Below are 15896 nucleotides of genomic sequence, written 5' to 3'. Positions count from 1 at the left end.
GCGGAGAGCCGCTCCTGGCCCCAGCTGCCCACCACAGGCCTGACTTGCTAGTGGGTTCCACAAGTGTCCACGTGCATGTCCTCCTGGTCCCGCCCCCTCCCCCAGGTTTTCAGAAATCTCCCCAGGAGAGGCGGAATTGGGAAGGGGCCAGGAGCAGCAGCAAGGGTCTTGCCTCCTGGTCTTTATCAGTAGGTCGGGGGAGGGGCCTGGGGGGCACCCCGATTCTCCTCGGCTACAGAGCCATGGTTTGGTCCTGTCCTCTGCCTGGTAGCCAGGCAGCCATGGGCTTAGCAAATGGTTATTTCCTTTGCTCTTCCTGAGACACTGGAAGGATGAGGGGGCGGGAAGCCCAGGGGGACAGCTGCTCTACAGGTCAAGACAGGACGGGCCCAGGTGCTCCTGGCCACAGCCACCCCGACGGGGACCCCCGTCTCGGGATCTAAGCTCTGTAGCCAAGAGTCACGTCTGGTGGCATTCCGGCCCTCGTGCCAACCACTGGTCACCTTGTGCCTCTCGGCCACTGGCCTCCTTCCCCGGCCCAGCCCAGAACCAGTCCTGGCCTCTGACACGACAGCCAGCCGAGGTCTGGGCTGCACCCCTAGGGACACACGTAAAGAGACACGGAGCGAGGCCACCACGAGCCACTTCCGCGGCCGCTGCTCTTCAACGTCTGGGGCACGCGCCGCAGCGCGAGGCAGGACCCTTCTGAGTGCTGGCCGTGGTCTGGGGGACCTTCCCCGTTCCAGGTCACCCACGCAGGTGCTCGAAGCCACCTGCCCCACACGGGGCTCCAGCCGGGCCTGCAAGCTGTCTGCGGAGACGCGGCGGCCTACCACGTCCACCAGCCATGCGGCGCGTGCCCGAGAACGTCCTCGGAGAACGCCCCCAGGGAACTCGGGGTGACCGGGCGGCTACAGCGCCGCCGGCTGGGCAGGCTCTCACCCCGCGGCCGAACCCACTCTGACCACTCGCTGGGGGTCGGAGTCCGCGGTCTGAGAGGAGGAGGCGCCGTTTCTCACGGGAGGCAGGTGAACCGGGAGCAGGGTCCGTGTGCCCTCGGCTTGAGGTCCCTCTGGCTGACGTGTGCACACACGCACACCCTTGGGCACATGCACATGCACACAGACAACCACCCGCGTGCATATGTCCTGAGGTAGAACCCAGGTGGGCCCCCCTCAGAGCTCCTCCGCCCCCGTCCCCTGCTGGGGTAGCTGCCGGGCAGCTCCTGCACTGGCCACACCGGTCCCATGCCCTTCTGGCCCTGAGCCGCCCGAGCCGATGGCGCCTTCGCCCTCGGAGGCCCCCAGGACCGGCCGCAGTGGACTTTGCGGCAGCACTGACGAGTGCTCGGGCACTTGGAAGTTCCAGTGGAGCATGTGGTTGGGTTTCACGATGTGCCAGAGCCCCTTCTGATTTCCAAAAACCCTGGTAATTGAGTTTCTTCATCTGTTGGGTCCATTTTGGGCGAGGTCAGCCCCTGCGGTTGGGACCGTGGCACCCTGTGGCCCGGGCCGCCCCCACCTGCCCCCTCCTCTGCTTCTTTCGATTTGAGTGTTCTTCCTGCCCTTTGGGGTTGCGTGACTGCTGACTAGCCCCATGTGAAACCTGTGATCCCTGTGTCCTCGGAGGTCTGGCCCGAGAGGCCTCAGTCTGTCTTGACCGCCGTAAGCAGAGACAGGAGTGCCTTCTCTCTTCCCTGAGACCACCCTGGCGGCGGGTGGGATCCCGCCTGGCCACTCTCCTGCACGGGTGGCATTTGTTCTCACGCCCTTGGAGCTCTTTGGGGCCGTCAGATGGTTAGGGCTGTGACTCTGCATATCTGTCCCATGCACACCGTCCCCTCCCATCTAAAAGAGCATCAGGCAGTGGCACGCAGAGGTTACAGGACGAGTCAGGTAGCTGTGGAAGGCGCTGAGAAGAAGTTGGAAGGAAAGCTGTCGAGAGGAAGCTCCCTCGGGTCTGAAGCCTCGTGGTTGCACCTCCTGGGCCCCTTTATCCCGAACATGGGGGCTTGCCTCCCGTGGACTCAGGACCTTATTCCTCCCCTCTGCTGCGCTGCCTTCCTGGGGGCTCCTGCAGCTTTCAAGGACTGTGCTCTGCAGACCGCCCTCAGCCAGCCTCAGGTCAGGATGGAGGGTGACCCGACAGCACCCCCTGGAGGCAGGGTGTGGACACTACCACCTCCCGGACCCCCAGACGCACTGGACGGCCCAGCTCTGCAGGCCCGACACCAAGAAGAGCATTTCGGTTTCATGAGAGCAGAGAAGTCGTTCCAGATCGAGATTGGTTTTTCCACCTAAACTTTTGAAAAATCATTTTTTTCAGAATTTAATCCGAAGTTTCTTATAGCATCTGTCTCCACCTGAAAAACCCAAAACTAAGCTTCACAGCCAGCAGAACTCCCACACGCAGCTGGCCGTGGACACAGAGCTGTCGAGCCGGGTTAGCAAACAGAAAACCTGAACAACCCCAAGTGACCGTCGCTTTTCTCTTGTAATGTGCACCTGTGGGTACCTCGTGAAGGGACGGGGCTCGCAGACCCAGACGCACATGTGACCCTGACCTGTGACTCACGGGGTCAGGTCTAAGCGCGGAGAGCCTTCGTCCTGGCCTGTGTCCCACAGCCCTTCGCAGGAGCTGGTGGCGTTCTCCGCAGGGGGCAGACGAGGCCGTGGGTCTGGGGGCCCCTGAGCCGCCACAGCGAGGGGTCGAGGAACTGAGAACGAGAAGGGCCTTCAGATCTCAGACTCACGGTTCAGTGTCCTGTGAACCGTTCTGGGAGCTCATTGCCTGCGTGAAGGCTCCGGAGAGGAAGCACCAGCCAACAGGAGACAGGCTTCTGCTCTTCCGGAAGGGGAAACGACAGGGTCACCGTCTCTGGAAACCTAGAGAAAAGCCAAAGGACCACCTTCCACGGATGGAGCTGGGGAAGGCGAGAGGCTGGACGGTGCCTGGTTTAGCCGTTTCAGCTGCTGGGGGTTCGTTGGGGTTGCTGCTGTGGACAGAACCCTGGACGGGACAAAGCTGGGGCCCTTCTGCACCTCGGCACCCCCGAGAGCCAAGAACCCATCGTCCCGCCTGGGGCGTGTGAACGGCGACGTCAGCCTTGGGCCTTTGGCGTTAATATTCGTCAGCCGGGAGCAGCTCGGAAGCCGGCTGAGGGCCACAGGAGAGCCATGATGGCCCCGGCAGAGGCGCCTTGAGCCGGGCGGTCCTGGAGCTGCCGGCCAGCCTGTGCTCCGTGTGTGCCGGAGCAGGAGCTGATGGTGGCTCCAGCTCCTCCAGCAGCGCGGCCGGTCCAGAATCCGGAGTGGGCCGGACGCAGACGGGAGCCTCCGCGGTGCAGGCATCCACGGGCCGGACGCCACAGGGAGGCTCAGCATCGACGTCCCGCAGGAGAGAACGGGGACACCTGGCCACAGGCCCGCGGTTCCCCCGCGCCAGGGGACGGGCCCCTCCGTCTCATTCCAGAACTGCAGCTCCCCTGGGTCTGCCTCAGGTTGAGGGCGGCAGGCCCCCAGGTTCGGTCCACAGGACAGGGTCCTCGGCGGGCGGTCTGGACTGGCCGCGGTGTTACAGAGATCCAGACGGTTAACACATTTGTCCCTTTCCACCGTTTACTGAGCCGGGATGCTCTGGGGTCTCAGCCGCACGTCCCAGGTACCCGAACCCATCTCTGCCGCACGGATCTACGTCATGAGGAAGAAGTCCCCTCTGGCCAGGTTCGAGATTGGGTGGTGCATCCGGGGCCTGGACCCAGGGTAAAGTCAGGCAAGATTAGGGGTCTGCATCTTGGGGGAGTGCCCACCCCGCCCCACCGTGGAAGGGGAGGTCAACCATCCCAGGAACGTGGAAGGTGGTCGCGTGTGCTCTGGGGTATTGTAGTTGCCGGGCTGGCATGAGTCCTCAGCTTTTTTTTTTTTTTTTTTTAGATTTTATTTATTTATTTGACAGAGAGAGATCACAAGTAGGCAGAGAGGCAGGCAGAGAGAGAGGAGGAAGCAGGCTCCCTGCTGAGCAGAGAGCCCGATGTGGGGCTCGATCCCAGGACCCTGAGGTCATGACCCGAGCCAAAGGCAAAGGCTTTAACCCACTAAGCCACCCAGGTGCCCCAAGTCCTCAACTTTTTAAAAAACCTCCCTGAGGCTGAGCTGGCACCAGCCCCGGGGGGGACGCACCCCACCAGCTGGCCGAGAGACCCTGGGGCCCGAGGGGATGACCTCTGCCTGTTGGTTGAGGGTTCCTAGACGCCCGTGTAGAAGCATCCCGTGCAGAAGACTCGGGGGCTTGAACTCTCCCGTCCGTGCCCACTGTGGCCTCACCTGGAGCAGGACCACCACGCGCCTGTGTTCCAGATCAGGAAGCCGGCGCTGATGAGGGACAGCCGCCTTCCTGGCACCGGAGGCTCCACGTCCAGAGTTGTCCCTCTGTGCGGTGTGTCTCAGGGTCACAGGGTCAGAGAATATGGCTCTCACCACGTTTCAGGCCCTTGTACGTCCTGTCTGGGGTCCCATCCGTCCCTAGACCGATGCACGGGACACAGGAGGACCCAGCCGGCTGCAGTACGCAGTACACGGTCGGCTTCCCGGTCCTCTGAGCACAGCACTTGCTACTTTCAGCCGGAACGGGCTCGGCGTCCCGGAGTCTGGAGCTCACAAGGAGCCAGAGCGCATGCGCGCTTCACTCCCGCTGCTCATGGTGGGAGCGGACTCGCTCCCCGAGGCGCTGCACCGGATGGAGGCACCGAGGCCGGGGGTGCCCGCACCCAGCTCCCTGCGCCCGAGAGCGTCCTCAGAGCGGTGATGAAGTCAGAACAAGAGCGTCAGAGCCGGCCCCGGCCCGGGCGGGCTCCCGTCAGGAAAACGCCGCAGGAAGGCGGCTGCCCCCCGCCCCTTCGCTCGGGCCTGGGTCGGCCGCCCAGAGCAAACCGGAGCAGGCCCGCATGGCTCACCCCCGGCGCAGGGCCGCTGCGTCCCCTCTCCACTTGTCCCCGTGACCCCAGACTGTGGGACCGAGACATGGACACCATCGTCCTGATGCCCTCTGGCCTCCACGTGCACTGACTGCCCGGCTCCTAAGTCCCTGGCGGGGCTGACGCCGACACCAGGCGGCCAGCGAGGGACGTCTGAACGCACAGGCCGTGTGCTGTCTGCCGCGGCGGCCGCCCCATACGTCCACCCCTCGGGGGGCCCACGTGCTCCGCGGCCGCCGTGGGACGACACGCACGTCCCCGCCAGGAGAGAGCCTTGTCAGCAGCCTGTCCCAGCTCTTCACTGGCACCCCTGCTCCCGTCCGCTGCTCCCCCAAGGCCACGGCCTACAGGCTGACGTCCGGGGTCTGTGGTCTGACCACAGCACTTCGGACTTGGGAGTCCGCCTGTTCTTTAAAAGACCCTCACAGAGTCTGGACCAAGCAGATGACTTGGGAGTTTTACACGTTACAAAGAACGCGCCTTAAGGCTGGAGCCGCTGCGGGAAACCCGGGCCTCTCCTTGGCCTGGGGCCGGAGGACGTGTAGGTTTTCCCGAGGCCAGCCGGACACAGACTGGCGGACGTAACTACCCCCATGTGACCAACTCGTGCCTGTCCAGCTTCATTGTTCTCCTGGGTCACACCAGACCTTTCAGCCCCGTTTAGACTTGGGTCTTCGGGGCCTTGAACAAGCTTCCGTGTGAGCCCCGTGTGTCCGCATAGAGGAGGCTTGTCCGTCTCCCACCATACGAAGCTGTGTGCCGCCCGGCTGTGTGTGTGTCCCTGCCCCGTGGTGCCAGGCCGTCCATCCCTCGGCATGTCTGCTGCTTCTCCGCTGCGTCAGCGGCTCCAGACAGAGCCTCACAGAGGCACGGGGTCTGTCTCCCTCCCTAGCCCATGGAGGGACTGGCCCCTGGGACACGGGCTGGGGCAGCCGCCCGGGCAAGCCAACAGGGCTGGCCCAGGACCACTCCCGGGGTCCTCGGCTGATTCCCGAAGGGCTGCCGCTTTGAGTGATGCCGTGGGCCGCCTGCCCGCCTCTGCTCTCGGGTCCTGACTCCAGAGGTGACGTGCTGAGGGGCCCAGGATTGACAGGAGCCACCAAAGGGTCCAGGTCAGAAGTCGTGCTGTCCGTCCTCAATGTTAGCAAATACGTCAAGCCCCGGGAAACATGGGGTTGGGAACAGTGGGGCTTCAGACACTCCTTCCCCCGGGACGGGGGCCCTCAGCACCCACCTGCCTCCCTCCCTCCTGGGTCAGAGAGCTTCCTGCACAGTCACCCCCGACATTGTGAACACCCCGCCCCCTCTTGTCTGCCCTTCCCCACCGCTGGCCATTTCTGCACGCTCGGTGTGGCCCCCTGGCGTGGGGGAGATCGTGTCCTGGCACAGAGTGGCCCGTAGGGACCACCCCAGGGGCCCTGTGTCCACACCCAGGAGGTGACTGTTTGGTCAGGAAGACCCCCACCCATCTGCATAAGAATGTTCCAGAACATTCTCATGCACCAGAAGGAAACCCTGTGCCCACAGGTTCAGTGCCTCCCTGCAGAGGAAGACTTCCACAGCTGGGCCAAGTTGTCCACATTTAGATGTCTCTCCAGGGCCCAGCACTGCTCCTGGGGGCACCTAGGGGGTAGCCCGGAGTTCGGAAGGGAGATCAGGGCCTGGAGGGAGATCCGCCGCCCAAAAAGAACAAAGTAGAAGAGAACAAGGCGTTATGGGGTCTGGCCTGAGAGGCCCGGAGAACAGGATGCCCAGGGCCGCGGGGGCCGCAGAGCAGCAGAAATGAGCTTGGCAAGTGTGACCAAAGAAATAGACAAATGAGGTCATCACGTAAGTGACAGAACAGGAGAGATCTCGGCGGCACAGTGCAGGTCCTAGCACATGCATCTGTGGACGAAGAAGAGTGGGAACACCAGCAGCCACGGGGTCTGGGGGAGCCCACTGCGGGGGTCTCTGCCGCGGCTGCAGGTGCGGCCTTGCCTGGGGACCTTGACCCCCCCCACAAGTGTGCACGGGCCTCGAGAAGACGTTGCCGCTCCAGCCACGGTGTGTGGAGTCAGGAAACGGAGAAATGCTAAGTGGTCCACCAGACCCCAGCCTGTGGGGCAGGAGGAGTGGGCACCGTGTGGCCTGGAAGGGAAACACGGTTCCTAGAAAACACGCCCCGTATAAAATTGGTGGCATCGGCGGAAACCATCCTGGTGCGTGGACAGGGGCGCGTGGGTGGGGGACGCGCACAGCCGGCGTGGGAAGGTGCCCGCGGCCTGGGGACGGTCCAGCCGGGATCAGAGCAGGCAAGTGAGGCTTTTCTCACTGGTCTGAAGTCTTGCTTCCTTTCAAAAGACGAAAGAGGGAAGCGCCAGCTGCCGTGTGATCTGGGTGGTGGGTACGAGACCTTCCCTGGGTATCTAAAGCGTAGACTGGCCTGACTAGACCGTCCGTGAGGCTGTCGTGCCGCCTGCAGGAACGCCGCGCTCACCCCGTGCGGCCCGGTGTGGGCCTCATGCCCGGCGGGCTCTCCTCAGCCTCTGCAGAGCTCCTGCGCGGCCCCGACACCGCGTGCTCAAGCCTAGACGTGGCCACGGGCAGTGTCGCCATGCCCGCTGTGAAGTTGCACCGCTGCCCGCTGTGCCCAGGACGACGGGCATTTTGAACCGACAGTCCTAGGACGGCGCTGTCCCAGCAGCAGAAAACTGGGCGGGGCGGGGATCCAGGGGCCCCAGACTGCGACCCTGGAGCTCCCGTGGGGTTGGGGACGGGCCGTGGCCGGGGCGGCGTGGCACTCCGTGGTGCTGAGCGGCTGCCCGGGACAGGGTCCCGAGTTGACGGCGGAATGGTGTGTGTCTGTCCAGGAGCCGGCATGGTGGTGGACTGGGAGCAGGAGACCGGCCTCCTCATGAGCTCAGGGGACGTGCGGATTGTCCGGATCTGGGACACGGACCGGGAGATGAAGGTGCAGGTAACCGCGGCCCCGCCCGGCCTCCGGCTCTGCTCCCCGCCCCCAGACAGGCCCCTGTCCCGGAGAAGTGAGAGTGGGGGTCGTGGGCCTTCACACCGTCAGGCGTTAATGACCTCACGGCCCATTTATCGCGACACTTTGACCCTATATCACAGTGTGATTAAGCCTATGCTAATCCTAATTGTTTCCAAAAGTATTTTATCCATGCAAATTAGGGACTATCAGGAAGCAGCAGAGTGAGCACATTTTAAATTGGAATGGTGAATTATTTGCGTGCTTCTTAAAGCATCTTTTATTTCCAGTTTTAATCAGCAGAGCAAGGACAGAATTGGTTTTGACAGAGCCATCCTGGAAGGGGTCGTAGGGCTGCAGTGAGCTGGGGACCACCGGGGTTTTGGGTGGTGGTGCTGGCTGTGGCTTGAGGCCCAGGAGCTCCGCCCTCCTGGCCTCCCGGCCCGGCCCGGGGCCTCCCGCCAAGCCCCCAGTCACACAGGCACCCAGCGGAGGAGGACAGGCCCAGGTCGAACGGGAAGGCCTGGGGATGGGGAGCTGACGTGAGGCCGGGACACAGTTGTCCGAGCTGCCACAGCCTGAGCAGAGGCGACCTCCCTCTGCCCTGTGCTCAGGTCCTGCAACGGCACAGTCAGCCTTTGTCACGCGTCCTTTCTGGGCCCCGGAGCTGGCCGGTCCCTGCTGCCCTCCAGTGCAGTGTGGACACCTGATGCCGGCAGCCCCCACTCGGGAGCCCGTGCCCGCGGCTCTTGTCTTCAGCTCAGCTGCCCGGGGCTCGTCCCTGGCCCCCGGCCCCCTCCAAGCCTCGGAGCAGGCCGTGTGTCCCAGAGGTGCGGCTGCCGCCCTCGTCCTGATGCCTCTTCAACGGACCAGGAGCCACACGCGTGCGATTTCTTCCCCGGGCGCCCGATAGCGCAAAGCCCTGATGAGGGGAAAGTGCTTTCCTTCTTGTGGTCCCTTTAGTCTCCTGCGCCCTCCTACCCGGCATTCCTCACCCCTGCATTTCCTACTCCAGCAGGAGTGGCAAGGAGGCAGTTTACAGAGGCAGAGCTCCCTAGACCCTCTCCCGAACTAATTAGGAGGATCCGTTCCTACCGGAATGTGTCTTGTCTAACTTTTGGGAAAGAGGGAGACACTGGAAAGTTTAACTGGTACCAAAGCCGGTTCCCAGAGTCGTGCACTGGCTGCAGCCCTGGGGACAGGGGACTGGCTCTTGGGTGGGTGTGGCCTGACTCACTCGGGTCCCCTGGGGGCCCCTCAGGCTCCCTGGGCCTTCCAAGCCTTCTCTGGTGCAGAAGGCAGGGCTCCCGTGCCGGGGTGATGGCGTGACCGGCCGCTGTTGGGAGCCCTCACCACAGTCCCTGTGTCCACACCCAGGACATCCCCACGGGCGCTGACAGCTGTGTGACAAGCCTGTCCTGTGACTCGCACCGCTCCCTCATCGTGGCTGGCCTCGGCGATGGCTCCATCCGCGTCTACGACCGGAGGATGGCGCTCAGCGAATGGTAATCTGCCCCCCACACCCCAGCACCCTCCAGACACGGTACTCATGTCGCTGCCAAGTCTCTGGCCCAGAGTGAGCCTCCCGAAGCCCGCCAGGCACCACCCCCCCACCAAGGCCACATTCCCACGGCACGTGGAGGGGGAAAACCAGCAGGGCAGGGGGCCTGGCAAGATACCACCCTCTCTGAGCTCAGTCTCCCTCCTGTGCTGGAAGACGGCCAAGAAGACAGTGTCAGGGAGTCCCCGCGTAGGCCCTGCGCTGGGCTGAGCGACGTGCATGTTGTGGCTGTTCCGGGCTCTGGGGGCACGTCCTAGGCTGGGGGCCAGGTGGAGCCGGGCACTGGGGGGCGAGTGCTGTTACCTGTGGGCAGGTGAGGTGCTTGGGTCCGGCCGGCGGTCGCTCACCCGGGCCCCACAGCTGATACATGATAGTGTCGTCTCTGGCCATGGCCTGACCAGGCCTGGCCTTCAGGGGTGAGGAAGGGACAAGCGGGCAGGTGTCAGACTGGAGCTGAAGGAAGCCCATGGGACGAACTGTTTGCTGCGAGGCCCTGGTGCTGGGCCCGACGTCCGGTGGGTCTCCCAGGACAGACCCGAGGCTGGACCGGTGCTGGCTGGGCCCACACACGCCCTGCAGGTTCTCTGAGAACAGGCAGCACCCCCAGAAAGCCGCCATCGTGTGTGGGGAGCGGGGTTTCCTTCTGGGCTGGCCGTGAGCACACGGAAACCCGCTTGTGGCGCGCTTTGAAAGGGTGAGTTTTCTCTCCATCAACATGTCCTCTTGGCCACCCTGAGCAGGCAGTGAAGCCCCAGATTGCCCAGAAAGAGCCGAGGGTCATGGAGCGGCCCTGAGGGTACGGCTGGGGTCCCCAGGTGCTGAGGGCAGCGACACGGGCACCCACTCACCCCAGCTAGGACTCATGGCTTGCCGTGTGCGGCACGTCCTCTGCGCCAGGGGTCTCTGCTTCAGCCGCCCCTTGGCTGGGGTTCTCACTCCTGACCCTTAGTGTCGTGGGCTGGGAGCTGCACGGTGCAAGGCCCTGTCCAGGGGCTCTGGGGCGGCTCTGCCGTGCTCCCGACATGACGGCGAAGGGTGGGTGGAGGCCACTGCCCCCCCCCCCACCGAGGGAGCAGACCCTGAGGGCCTTAAACTCAAAATGAAGTCACACCCTCAGCTTCTTAGCTCCTGTCTGGTGCTGGGTGTGCCAGCGGCCGGCCCGCTGTCCCCCACCCCCACCCAGGCAGCCTGCTGTCCCCCTCCCCTGCAGCTGGCCAACCTGTTTTCCCCCTCCCCTGCAGCTGGCCAGCCCACTGTCCCGTCCCCTGCAGCTGGCCAGCCTGCTGTCCCCTCCCCCGCCCAGGCCGCCGTCCAGGCTCTGACCCCGTCCTTTCCCCCCCACCCGCCCCCGCAGCCGCGTCATGACGTACCGGGAGCACACGGCCTGGGTGGTGAAGGCCTACCTCCAGAAGCACCCCGAGGGCCACATCATGAGCGTGAGGTACTGAGAATATTTATGAGACATTTTGCTGTAAAAACATTATTTTCTCCTCCATTTAAAATATGTCTTTGGTATTTAAACAGCCGGGAAAGGATGGCATTTCCGGGCAGTAATTAACCTGCGCTTGGGGACTGGCCAGAAAGGTCAGGGCCTGTGGGAGGGCAGGGACACGTCGGTCCCCCCGTTGGAGAGCCTCACGGCAGCTGGCTCGGTGGCGGCTGCAGGGTGTGCGCGGGAGGGGGCGGGCGTCTTCCAGCCCTTGTGGGACCACTGCGTGGGGCGGTCATCTGCCCGTAAATCCATTTCTCCCGCTCGGTAAACCCCGCACTGAGAGCAGCGAGTGCTTACTCGCCCGTTAAAGGGACAGCCGGTGTTAGCCACCGTTTCTTCAGAGATGCTCTGTCTCTTGTTTGTAGCATAAAAACAGAACATAGCTCTTAGAGCGACACCCGCCAGGGACCAAGGGCACGGAAGATGGCCTCCAGGGGCGACTCGCAGCCTCCCGGCCTCCTGGCCGCCCGCCGCCCTCCCATCCTGTGCCCGCAGCCCAGCTGCACAGAATCTCATCTCCGGGGCTGCAAATGAAACCAATAACTCACGTCCCCCCACCCCCGGGCCTCTGCTTGCTGCCGCCTCGCACCGGGGAGGCAGGGCCTTTCCTGGCTGGGGGGGGGCAGGCCGGGGGGCCTCGGTGGCAGGCCTGGTCGCTGCGGCCGGTGGGGCGGGCTCCTGCTGTGCTCAGCGGCCACGCTGGTCACTCGGGGGCGGGCCTTGGCCTTGAGGAGTGCCTGCGCACCTGGGCCCCTGACCGCGTGAGGCCAGCCTCGGGGGCCGGCCCGCCCCCGCCTCCCCAGCAGCGCTCCTTTCCCGGCAGCGTCAACGGCGATGTACGCTTCTTCGACCCTCGGATGCCCGAGTCTGTGAATGTCCTTCAGATCGTGAAGGGGCTCACGGCCCTCGACATCCACCCCCAAGCAAACCTGATCGCCTGGTAGGTGCCGCCCCTAAGAGAAAATGAGGGGCCTTTGCTGCCCCGACCATCTCAGAGCACCCGAAGTCAGCCCCGGGTATCCACGTGACCAGCAGGCACTACCCCCTGCCTGGGAGCCACGTCGCTGCGGGACGGCGGGTGGGGGATGGGCGGGCAGGTCAGCCCTGTGTCCCAGACGGTGCCCCGGTGAGAGGACGCGCCTGCCTCCCCCCTGGGCTGAGCTGCCCCCACCCCCCCATGCTTCATCGCTGGGCCCGCGGCCGGCTCACCCCGACCCCCTGTGCGCAGCGGCTCCATGAACCAGTTCACGGCGGTCTACAGCGGGAGCGGGGAGCTGGTCAGCCACATCAAGTACTACGACGGCTTCATGGGCCAGCGAGTCGGTGCCATCAGCTGTCTGGCCTTCCACCCGCACTGGGTCTGTGCCTGCCCGCGCCCGGGCAGAGGGGCCGCAGGGGGGTGCGGGGGGCTTGGGAGAGCTGGGGGGGCACAGGAGCCGCGGGCAGGGGGGCTACAGCCAGCCCCCGCCCACCCCACAGGTGGCAGGGAGGGCGCCCTGGGCTTCTCCCTCCCCGTGTCCAAGAACAGCGCGAAACAAGATCTTGTCCGGTCCTGGGCCACCCCAAGCCGCCTCCGGGAACAGCGCCAGGTGCCCCGTCAGCCAGGGAGTCCTGGGCTGCGCAGACAGGAGACTGCCCCCCTTCTCCTGTCACCCTTCACCTCTGCCCTGATCCCAGCCCTGGAGAAGCCGAGCAGGGAGGAGGCTGCCGGGACACCCTTGCCCGGCCTGTGCTCCCCAGGGAGGGGTGGCCCAGCCCTCACGGTCGCTCCCCAAATGTCTGGGCTCCACCAGAGGCCCCCATGCAGCCCGGGGCTCCCAGACAAATCCCTGCAGGGAGCTGTGGGTAGTCCCCATGTCCTTGTGGTGAGGTGCAGGGCCTCTGCTGAGAGCCAGGGCCGGGTGGGGGTGGGGAAGCCCCACGGGGGCCTCCCCACCTCCCACCCCCGCCCACGCGCTCACCCGCCCTGCTCTCCTCTGCAGCCTCACCTGGCCGTGGGCAGCAATGACTACTACATCTCCGTGTACTCGGTGGAGAAGCGCGCCAGATAGCGGGCGCCCGCCCCGCCAGGCCTCCATGTACATAGTGGACCCGCCGCGCCGCCCTGAACACTGGTCCTGACCTGCTGCTGAGGGTCCAGGAGGCCCCTCGCTGTCTGTCCGTCCGTCTGTGGTCACTGTCACGCCCGGGAGCCCAGGGAAGGGGCCTCTGGTGGAGTCCTGCCGTGTGACAGCCCAAGGACAGTCACAGACATCCCAGCACCCTTCCCGTCCTGTTTTGCTTCTGAGATTTTTAAAGAGGGAGACACCCTCGTTCTATTTTGCGAGGGACCCGAGCATCGGCTCCACAAAAACTCCGAGACAGAAGCCGGCTCCCCAGGGCTCAGCCACCCTGGCGGATGGGGGAGCGCTAGGGCTCAGCATGGGTCTCTGGGCCGCTGCCTGGCCATGAGCCGGCCTGGGCCGCCTCCCCCTGGCTGCAAGCTAGCCGGGGCTGTTTTCTGCGCACGCGCTCCTGGGGGCATCTCCAAGCACCCTGGGAGGCGGGGGCATTCAAGAGACAGAGCCGGCGCGCGTTGGAGGAGATAGCCCAAGGCCCCTCGCCAACTGCCAGTCCTTGCCCCACTAGGGGCCCTCGTGGCTAGATGGTGTGAGGACTGGCAGTGCCCGTCCGCCACGCAGCCCATCTTCCTGGCACAGGCCCCTCTCCTCACAGACCCGCTAGCAGAAGGGGCCTGTGGCTTTGGATGGGTGAGGCAGGTCGTTGGCCATTCGGCCACTTTCTTGGGCCACTGGCCCCGGTTCTCTTGAGTGCTGCTGTTCCCCAGGCAGGTGCGGTGACAGCCACCAGGCATGTGGCCTCCCACACGGGTGTGCACGCATGTGCAGAGGCCATGGTTTGCACACCCGAACCCACACACGAGTGCACACTTGTGCGGTCCCGAGGCCTCCCACCTGCACGGGCGTCACACACGTGCACAGTGCAAGGGCACGTGTGGGTCTGTAGTGGCCCGTCTGCACCGCCACTTGCTGGTGTCTTGCAGCAAGTAACACAGAGAAGGTTCTTGGTGACTGCTTGGGCGTGAGTCACGGCGTCTGTGCATGTCCGCACACAGGTGTGCGTGTGTCTCCACGTGTCCGTGCACGACCTGGGGCCACGGGGATGGTGTAGCCCCAGGAAGGACAACAGAGAATGTGCTAAGCAATTACAAACAGCGCTTGTAAAACAAAACCACAATGACGATATTCTGAAAAGCATTTTTTCCATTTTCCTTGGGAATCAAGATTATTCGATAGAGGAGTGAGCTGGCTTAACTAATTCTGCCACTTCGAGGCCATAATCGTGGGAATGTGAGTCCCCTCGAGCTGCGGCCGGCACTGCCTCTGCCAGGGCCGTGTCCCGGGGGACCGGGCAGTACCGGCCTTGGCGGCCTGGGGGACCCCCAGGAGCCGGCTCCGGGCCGGGGTCCGCGTGAGCTCCCCGGCCGCCGGCACCCGGCCATCGGCTGGGTCGGGAGCAGCGGACTCCGGGCCAAGGAGCCGAGCCGGGCCGTCTGTGCGGACGCGGATCCGCCCGCCCCGGGGCCGACAGGGGCTTCCCGGGTCCGACGCGAAAGTCCAATCATGGAGTTAACCGGGGCTCCACAGAGCACGCCCTGAAGGTTCGCTTATCTCTATTTATTTTACCGAATGAGAATTGCGGAGTGAGTGAGAGCAACGACAGCTGTTCATGACAATAAACAAGTGCAGAGGTGACCGGCTGCGGCCTTGTGGCTTGGGGGCGGGGCCTAGGCGGGCCCTTCGTGCGGCGGGGCGGGGCCTGGGCGGGCCCTTCGTGCGGTGGGGCGGGGCCTGGGCGGGCCCTTCGTGCGGCGGGGGCGGGGCCTCTCATCCCAGGGCCTCCAGCCCGGGTGCGCCCCCTCCCGCGGCCGACTTTAAACCACACAACCTGCCTCGCAGCGGGAGGGGGCCGCGGGCGGTGCGCTGGCTGCTGCCTCGGTTCCTTCCCGAGGCTCGGGGGCCAAGTCCGCCTCCCCGCCCTCCCCGGCCCTACGGCGGCCCGGGTTTGCCTCCCACGTGGGGACGTCCCCCCGACGCTCCCCGGGGGTCTGAGGACGCGAGTGGACGCGCCGCAAAGCGAGTGGGACATGGAAGGTCCCCCATCCCTCCATGGCTGTGGCTTCCTGGACGCCACTCGCGGACAGGCCCTCGGTCACCCTGCGACAGGAAGTGGGGGGACAGGAATTAAGTAACTCGCCCAAAGCCACGGCCGTCGGGTGGCGGCAGAACTGGGATCACGACTCAGGCGTCCTGACCCCGACGCCCGCTTGCAGACCTTCACTCCATGGAGGCTGGGGGGCGCTGCGTAGGGCAGGGTGCACCCAGGTCCACGAGTTATGCACACCAGCCCCAAAGTGGGGGCGATGGGGAGGTTTAGGTGCACCGGGTGCAGTGAGAGGAGGAGCCGATGCCCCCAGGTCGCGCTGCAGCCGGCACAGAAAAGGGGCCACGTGACACCCAGGACCCAGGGTCACCATCCTTGCCCGCTGTGGGCCTCCCTGGGAGGAGCTGGCCGTCTTCCTGGAGAAACCACGGCCCACTAAGCCCTGGTTGGTTCTGCTGGGGTGAGGGTTCTGAGGGGCTCCGTGTGGGTCCTCGTTCCGGAAGGAATGCTCACACCCCAGCAGCACGGCACCTGGGCCCAGCAACCACAACAGTGGGCTCCGGCCTCCGGACACGGTCGCGACAGTGGGCTGCAGCAAGGGGCTGGATGGTGTGGAAGAGAGTGGCCAGGGCTTGGGAACAGCACCGTGGGTTCCCCAGATTGATGACACCCCTGTGCTGGCCTCCCGTGGCTGCCGCAGTAGACCACCACGGCCAGGCCGCCGGGACCGCAAACG

General features: G+C 64.8%; 1 protein-coding gene across 1 annotated transcript in view; it reads left to right on the top strand.

Annotated features, from left to right (window-relative positions):
• RPTOR (regulatory associated protein of MTOR complex 1) overlaps positions 1-14751 on the top strand; it is a 305182-nt gene extending 290431 nt beyond the window's left edge. The window contains exons 29-34 of the mRNA XM_044247255.1: positions 7825-7931; positions 9321-9448; positions 10859-10945; positions 11820-11936; positions 12225-12354; positions 12979-14751. Of these exons, the coding sequence (XP_044103190.1) occupies positions 7825-7931; positions 9321-9448; positions 10859-10945; positions 11820-11936; positions 12225-12354; positions 12979-13047 (638 nt within the window). The 3' untranslated portion in view covers positions 13048-14751. The remainder of the gene's footprint in view (positions 1-7824; positions 7932-9320; positions 9449-10858; positions 10946-11819; positions 11937-12224; positions 12355-12978) is intronic.
• The last annotated feature ends 1145 nt before the right edge of the window (positions 14752-15896 follow it).

This window comes from Neovison vison, chromosome 5 (genome assembly GCF_020171115.1).
Source record: "Neovison vison isolate M4711 chromosome 5, ASM_NN_V1, whole genome shotgun sequence".
Classification (NCBI taxonomy): domain Eukaryota; kingdom Metazoa; phylum Chordata; class Mammalia; order Carnivora; family Mustelidae; genus Neogale; species Neogale vison.
Note: the sequence above shows the minus strand (reverse complement) of the source record. Positions and strands in the feature narration are given on the sequence as shown.